The sequence below is a fragment of the Zingiber officinale genome, chromosome 1B (assembly GCF_018446385.1).
Source record: "Zingiber officinale cultivar Zhangliang chromosome 1B, Zo_v1.1, whole genome shotgun sequence".
NCBI classification, from domain to species: Eukaryota; Viridiplantae; Streptophyta; class Magnoliopsida; order Zingiberales; family Zingiberaceae; genus Zingiber; species Zingiber officinale.
The window spans coordinates 119,444,691-119,453,122 of NC_055986.1; the positions used below are offsets into that span (position 1 = coordinate 119,444,691).

The 8,432-nt window shown below is 36.0% G+C and overlaps 1 protein-coding gene across 1 annotated transcript; it reads left to right on the plus strand.

The window, feature by feature from the left end:
• The first annotated feature begins 6,203 nt into the window (after window positions 1-6,203).
• Window positions 6,204-7,820, plus strand: LOC122041427 (GDSL esterase/lipase At1g28600-like). Its single transcript, XM_042601104.1, has 5 exons — window positions 6,204-6,453; window positions 6,537-6,716; window positions 6,934-7,079; window positions 7,306-7,498; window positions 7,627-7,820. Exons 1-5 carry the CDS (start codon window positions 6,204-6,206, stop codon window positions 7,818-7,820), a joined length of 963 nt encoding a protein of 320 aa, XP_042457038.1.
• Window positions 7,821-8,432: the final 612 nt, after the last annotated feature.

Consider the following 8,432-nt stretch of genomic DNA (forward strand, 5'->3'; position numbering starts at 1 on the left):
TCATATTATGCTTGTTGTGCTAATCCTATGGTATAGGAAAGTGAAAGCTGGAAAAAGGGCTTCTAGTCTCCTGAGTAGGGTCCAAGCGCCCGAATATCCAGGTGCTCCAAGTGGGTCTATGCGTCTGGATTGGCCCAAAACCAACCACTCATGCAGATAAGTTGGCATACTCCAACTAGCCGACACACATCAGCAACCAAGCGCTCGTGGTTGGTTTAGGTGCCCAAGAGTGGATAGAGGCTGCTGGATAGTGTTTCGCCAAGGTGCATCCATGTCAGTGATCTAGGTGCCCGAGGGTGGTCTAGGCGCCTGGAGGTGGATAATCCAGCAATGAAGCAAGATTGAATAGGCATTAGTCTAAGTGGTTGGAGGTTGTCCAAGAACCCAAAAATGCCTATAAAAGGAGCATTATGCCAACCTTCAAATTATAGCTTTTCTACACACATTCTTGATCGTCTGGCTACTACATGTTTGTGATACTGCTGTGCTACCACTCGAGTACGTCCGACAACTAACGACACATCGACACCAACACACAAGCATATTGATTTTGACATCTTTGTGTTGGTAACTACTTTTTATTTTACTTACTTTACATACTTGCAAAAAGAAAGTTTAGGGTGTTAGATTTTCCTTATACTTTGTATCTGATTTTATGACTTGATAGTGGATTGCCCATCGATAGGTCCAAAATTCTTGGATCTTGGAATAGGAGTTGCTGAAAGCTCGTAACCTAACAAAAATTGACTATGTTCTATTTTTCACTTTTATGCTTAGTTTTATTCCATTGCGTACTCAATTTTAAAAAGCTGAAAAAGAACAAGTTTTGAGATTGAATAGGCAACGGTTAATTCAACAACATATATACTCAGCCCCCCCCCCCCCCCCCTCCCCAGTAATGGTAAAAAATACTACAGTACATTAATCAATTTAAAGTAATCCTTCTTAGTAATCAACTAGCTAGATAATATTACTTAATTGACTAACCAAGTGAACACTACTATCTTATAGATATCTAACTAGTAACTAAATGTTAGACATTTAACCAAGGATGAAACATAAATGATTATTTTTAAAGAAATACAAGGTTAAAGGGGAGAACCTATTTTGAAAATTAATTTATATATTTTGAAAAATGCTTGAAAAATATTATGAAAAATCTCTTGGAAAATGTCTTGAAAAATTGGTTGGAAAATATTATGAAAAATCTTTTAGAAAACTATTTTGAAAAATCTATTGAAAAAATACTTTGAAAAATCTATTGCAAAATTTATTAAAATATACTTACAAACTTTCTTGAAAATACTTTGGAAAATCTTTTGGTGACTACTTTGAAATATTTCTTAGAAACAACTTTGAAATCTTTTGAAAATAACTTAAATTTTTTTAAAAAAAATATTAAGAAAATTTACTTTAAAAATTTTCCCTTTGACTTATTGAAAAGATTTTGAAAAATGCATTGTAAAATATTAAATCTTTTGAAATTATCCCTCATATAGATCTAAAACCAAACTTGTTTTCACTATCTTGTTAAGTTTATGGTTATTGTCTATTATACATATTTTGATGAATACCAAAGGGGAGGGTAAAATATTTAAGATATAAAAATATTTAAAAAAATATCTAACTTTGACTCAGGTTATACATGCTGTTATTTTTTGTATATTTTTTTAACTTTAACCTAGGTTGTCGCTATATAAAAAGGAGAATAGTATTGGTATAGTTAGCACTAATAATCAAACTCAGTTTTGATGTATGCCAAATAGTTTAAGTTAGATGTTGTATGTTTTAATCTATTTACCAGGAGTGCAGAACTGAAAAACTTGAGAAGACCAAACTCTAGACTGAAGTCCAGTTAAGTTGATAACTGGCACAGGAAGACCAGATAGGTTGATATCTAGTAGAAAGTCCAATTGGATCTGTGAGACATGACAGCTAGCTGAAATCCAGATGAGAAATCTGGTAGGAAGACCTGGTGGGTCAAGAGTTAAGTAAGTCTGTAAAAAGTAAGTAAAGTAAGAAACTACAAGAGAGATCCAATGAAGATGCATTCTTGGTTGAGAGAATAGTAGGCGTCGATATGAGCTAGAGTTTTAGTGAAATCGAAAGTCAAAACCATACAATCTCAAGACGTCGAAACATTTTTTTTCATAGTATGCTTGTTGTACTAACTCTATGGTACAAGAAAGTTAAATCTAGAAAAAGGGCTTCTAGGCTCCTGAGTAGGGTCTAGGTGTCTAGAGGTCTGCATGCCCTTAGTAGGTCAAACCACCTGGATTGGCCCAAACCCAGCTACTCATGCAAATGAGTTGGGCACTTCTACTAGTTGACACATGCTAGCATCTAGGTGTCCGGGGCTGGTTTAAGCGCCTAGGAGTAGAGAGAGACTAATGGATAGAGCTTCACCAAGGTGCAGCCACGTCAACCATCTAAATGTCAGGGGTAGTCTAGGTCCCAGGAGGTGGATAAATCAGTTATAAAGCAGGATAGGATAGACATCAGTCTAGGTGCCCAGGGGTTGTCTAGGTGCTCGAAAATGCTTATAAAAGGAGTATTTGGCCAACCTTTAAAGTATAACTTTTCTACACTCATTATTGATCGTATGGCTGCTTCATCTTCATGATATTGCTATACTACTACTCGAGTACATCTGACAGCTATTGGCAGATCGACACCCACACACTAGCGCATCTATTTCGACATCTTGGTGTTGATAACTAGTTTTCATTGTGCTTACTTTACATAGTTGCAAAAGGAAAGTGTAGAGTGTTATATTTTTCTTGTACTTTGAATTCGATTTTATGACTTGATAGTGGATTATTCATTGATAGGTCCAAAAGGCCTGGTTCTTGGAGTAGGAGTTGAAGGCTCCGAATCATGTAAAATTGACCGTGTTCTATTTTTCACTTTTATACTTATCTTTATTCTGCTACCCACTCAGTTTTAAAAAGCTGAAAAAGAATGAGTTTTAAGATCATGTGATTCACCCCCTTCTCATGTGTCTACAATCCTACAAGATTGAATATGTGAAGGTTAACTCAACCACACAGATAATTAATGCCCCCCTCCCCGTGTATATATCTATATATCCAAAGGACTTGGTTCTTGGAGTAGGAGTTGAAGCCTCCGAATCTTGTAAAAATTGATCGTGTCTATTTTGCTCTTTTATACTTATCTTTATTCCGCTATGCACTCAATTTTTAAAAGCTAAAAAAGAACGAGTTTTAAGATCATGTGATTCACCCCCTTCTCACGTGCCTACAATCCTACAGGATTGAATATGCGAAGGTTAACTCGACCACATAGATAGTTAGCGCCCCCCCCCCCCGTATATATATACCTACTCCGGACGGAGGTCCGCTCAAATATGATTAAATAATAATACCATTGTAGAAAAATCACTAGGGCACATTGGGCCTAGAAGCCTCGAAAGGCCCATCATGGGATAATAATCAATAACCCATCAACCTAATAGCTCTTGTAATGCCATGTGTAACTGTTGTTAGGAAATCACTGGAATATACTTTGTGCAACCTGTATAGTGTATGGGTTCAATAGACCTAGGTTTGATAAGGTATGATCATGGTTTTGATGTATGTGTCAAAGAATTTAAGTTAAGTTTTTATATGGATTTGATATGTGTGCTTGAGTTATGCAGGAATAGGTGAACCACATATGATAAACTTGGTGCGACCAAGTTTGGTAAGTGAATCCTATAGCTTGGGTACTTGAGATCGGTCAAGGATGATGCATCCGAGGAACCATCAGATAAAGAGCAAAGGAGTAGACTGAGGGAAGTAGACTTCAAGGCAACGTGAATGATGGCACGAAGAGGAGCCACAAACTCAAGTGCATCTAAGGGACGAAGGCCGAGGAAGAGGGCTTTAAGGGCGACTCTAGAGAGGATCAGTGTGAGTGAATGTAAGGTATCAGTCGATTGGTACTGAGGCCAGTCAATTGGTCTAAATTCACGAGAGCACAGAATGGTTATGTGCCCAACAGTTGTGAAGACCATTCGACTAGTAATGACACTAGTTGGCTGATAAAAAGTTGTTGGTAGAATCTAAGATTCTGTGGAGTGTTGTTGGCTATGTCAAATCGCTACACCAATCGACTGATATGGCTAGTCGACTGGTGTAGGAAATGAGTTGATTCAAGATCACCTCTTTCGTCTCTATTTAAAGGAGCTTTGAGGATGAAGGAGGTTATTGATACATGTTGAAAAACTCCTAAGTTATCCCTTAAGCTTCCAAGCCTTTCTGTTCCTTCGAAACCTAAGTTTCATCTTGTAAAGAGGAAGATAGCTTTTGTGAGAGGTTATACTCCACCGAGGAGTAAGCTTTAGCCGAAGATTACCAGGGACTAATCCACCGATGGATTGAGGGATCGTCCACCTCAAGGAGATGGCATGGAGTAGGAGCAAGTTATATATCTTCGAACCACGTAGATTGACGTGTAGAGTTTGTATTTCCTTTCTTAGTTTTTTAGTATTTGTATTTTAGCTACGCACTAATCATCTTGTAGAAAGAAAGTTTCATCTTGTAGAAAGAAAGTTCAATTTGGGGTGACTCGCTATTCAATTCCCCTTCTAGCCAGCTACAAATCCTCAACACAGTGGAGGCTTCCATAGATCCATACATAGAATTAGTTGGTACAATTGGAAAAAGACGACAGATTGTTATTAGGGTTGGCCTTATTTTAGTAATATATTTCGTTATTCGTACTGAGAGAGATAACATTATATATATTTGGGATTCCTTCTTCCCACGTGGATAATCTCTCCCTTGCTCTCTATTTTTCATCACTGTTCCTATAATACCATTGTCGAGCCTCCCAATTTGACTTTGATTGACTACGCTAGGGATCCCTCCCTGGCCTGTCTATTGATGTTTTCCTCTTTCTTTGTTCTCTTTAATGTGGCAGATTCGCTCGTAGCTTTGAACTCCCTCCCGAGATCTTCTTATGGTCAACATATGAGTTATCTCATCTACTATCCATCTTTATCGAGTACATACAAGAACATACATCAAGATCTCATAATAAAACTGAGTTAGTAAAATAGATCATTTAATCATTCATATTTTCAGCACTCTAATAAGTTTTAGAACTAAAATAGGGTTGAATGATTAAAAAAATCAACGGTATATAGAAATATAAACATTTCACTGATATTATCATTTTAGAAGAGTTTGTGGTTGGTTTTTTAGCCAGTTGAGCACTAAAACATTTTATATAAATTTAAAAAATTATCAAGAGTTTTAAATAATAATAAGATATATCAATAGCCAATTAGCTTTTAAATAAAAGACGCTATTTTGGCATCCATTAAATTTGGACCAAACTTAACGGTATTTTAGAAGGAAAAGATTCCATTATTAAACACCCTCTCGGTATAGTGATTTTGGATTTTATATCCTCATTTTAAAGTTATAATGGGTATCTTTATTAATTTACTTATAACGCTGTCTTTCTTATTGGATGTGCTAGAATGACAACAAAATCATTAAAAAAAATTATGGAAAATGATATAAAAAAAATATCCATTAATGTAATAAAATTTATAATGTAATATAATTAATATTACATTAAATAAAAGAATTATATATTATACATATAATTTTGATTACATGAGTGTGATTATATTCTTATATATTATTTTTTATAAAGAATATAATTTTTATTATTATATAATGATAAAAATATCATGCGATCTTTGTTGGCGACGGATAACAATGTCCGATGGCTATGACAGCGGTGGCGGCAACGGTCGATAGCAACGGTGACCGATTTATTCAGGAAATGATATGATGGACTAAAGATATGTTTAGTATATTGAATCTTAGGGTTATAATATAATCTAGATTACATGCATAACATTAGTCTTATATTTTAAATTATAAAATTTTATTATTTTTTATAATGTAGATTACATTACATTATATATTTAAAATTATATTAATTAATCTTTAATATAATCCTAATTATATTATAATCCAAAACGTAAAATAGTGAATCGTGTCCCAAATTTATAAAGTTTTCCAAAAGAAAATAAGGAGAGAATATTTTCTCCGATATTGAATTTATTGCTAGATATTTTTTTCCAAATTACGAATGTTTATTTATATGGCAAGTAATTAAGTGTATAGTATGTATATAAGGGCTCAAGAACATTCTCAGTGGAAGCGAGATACGTGCAAATAAAAATGGCTTCTTCTTCGTTCTCGTTTTTTCAGATCTTGTCAGCAACCACCACCCTTCTTTTGTTGCTGGAAGCCCACCAGGCAAGCAGCTGCTTCTCCGCCATATTTAGCTTCGGCGACTCGCTGCAGGACACTGGCAACTTCGCGCACACCTTCTTCAACACTGCCCTCTCAAATCCGCCGTATGGAACCACCTACTTCCACAAGGGCACCGGTCGCTACTGCGACGGCAGAATCATCCTAGATTTCATCGGTTGGTGAATGATGCAGTGCAACCCGCGATTTGGATCACATGAATCTTATATATTAATTAATATTTATTGATATTCGTTACAGCGGAAAGTCTTGGGTTACCGTTCGTGCCGCCCTTCCTTGCCGGAGGAGACTTCTCCAAGGGAGCGAACTTTGCCTTCGGAGGGGCGGTCGCAGTGAAAAGTGACCCGAATTGGAACCATACTTTGCCCGATCAAATTGAATGGTTCCAAAAATTTGTCCAAACAGATCCATTATTCAGAGGTATACATAAATGCCCACAAACATGCCCCTATATATATATAACTGTGATCAATTAATTAACTCGTGCTTTGAGGATTTAATAAATCCCATTGGAAATTAAGATTGTATGTCTCACTCGATATTAATATGATCGCTATAGTTTTAATTCTTCTTCTTATTATTATTATTATTATTTTCCATTCTTAATCTTATTTTGATAATCATAAATAAACATTAGACCCCAACTTTTTGGCCAATTCGTTGATCGTGATGGGGGAGATTGGTGGCAACGACTACAACTCGGGACTCAGCAAGGGACTGCCTTATGATCAACTCATTCAAATTGTGCCCCCCGTTGTTCAAGCCATAGGCTCTGCCATCACGGTAAGTTACAAATTAATTAAGTGGTATATATATATATATATATATATAGTGATTATTTGCATGCGCCTTACATTCTATTAATTAATTACGGTTTCTTCCTTTTATATATATATATATATATATATATATATATATATATATATAGACTTTGATTGGACTAGGCGCGAAAACCTTTGTCGTCCCTGGTAACCTACCGATCGGTTGCATCCCCGCATGGCTAGGACAGTATCGTAGTGACAAGCCAAGCGACTATGACAAGAATGGCTGCCTCATATGGATGAACAATTTCTCTGAGTACCATAGCAGCAACTTGCAAACCGAGCTAGACAGACTTAAAGGACAATTTCCTACTGTTACCATCGCCTATGCAGATTACCTCAACTCTGGCATCAGGATGTTCTCCAACCAAGCCCAATTCGGTATATATATACACACATTATGCATTAGACTTGTTAATTAATTCCTTGAATTTTAATTACTTTTTAAGTAAATTTAAAATATCAATTTAATGAATGATTGAGTTTGTAATATTGTGGCGTTGGTGTAGGTATCACTGTGCCATTTACTGCTTGCTGTGGAGGAAATGGGTATCCGTGCAACGCGACTGGACCGGTGTGTCCTAATCCACTAAACTATGCCTCTTGGGAGGGATTTCACCCAACGGAGGCGACACACCATGCCATTTCGGATGGCATCATCAGAGGACCATACGCCATCCCTTTCTTGTCGCAAAAATGCTAACTCATCTAGCTTCTTAATTATAATTTATAATATTAATTGAATGTTTGGTCACGTACTTTCATTACCATTAATAAAATAAATGTCGTCAGTTCAATTCCTTCAGATATGTAATTGAAGGGATGAGATTGTTAACAGCTGAATTAATCGAAGGGATCGATATGTTATTGTCATCCACTTAATTGATCATGTATCTTTATAACTGTCCATTTAGGTTTCGGTATCGAGCTAAAATGGACGATAACAAATGATCGACACATTCCTCAAGAATCGAAATGAGTAACCTTACGCTATCACATTGCTCCATTGCTCTCCTAAAATTGAACATGGAGGGAAAAAGATTCAGCTTCTTGTCTCTTATTGTCTCTTAGATATACTCAGCCTGTCGACTTACTTCTCATACCATCATTCTCCTCCGCTATGTTTTCTACTCGACTTCTTGTGCTCCTAAGTTCCTGTATAATTAGACATCAAACATAAACAGAATCTAACTTAACTCGGTTGACCATATCAAAACTACCACGAGGTATTTACAATCTCCCCCTTTATGATGTGCATCATCCTAAGTTAAGTTAGGGTTAAAACAAAATGTAATATAATAAATAAGTGAAGAAA

Bases quoted from the DNA above. Each gene is read 5' to 3' on its own strand.
- LOC122041427 (XM_042601104.1), top strand. From the start codon at position 6,204: ATGGCTTCTTCTTCGTTCTCGTTTTTTCAGATCTTGTCAGCAACCACC. The intron at 6,454-6,536 runs GTTGGTGAATGA...TATTCGTTACAG, and splicing joins AATCATCCTAGATTTCATCG to CGGAAAGTCTTGGGTTACCG. The intron at 7,499-7,626 runs GTATATATATAC...GCGTTGGTGTAG, and splicing joins CTCCAACCAAGCCCAATTCG to GTATCACTGTGCCATTTACT.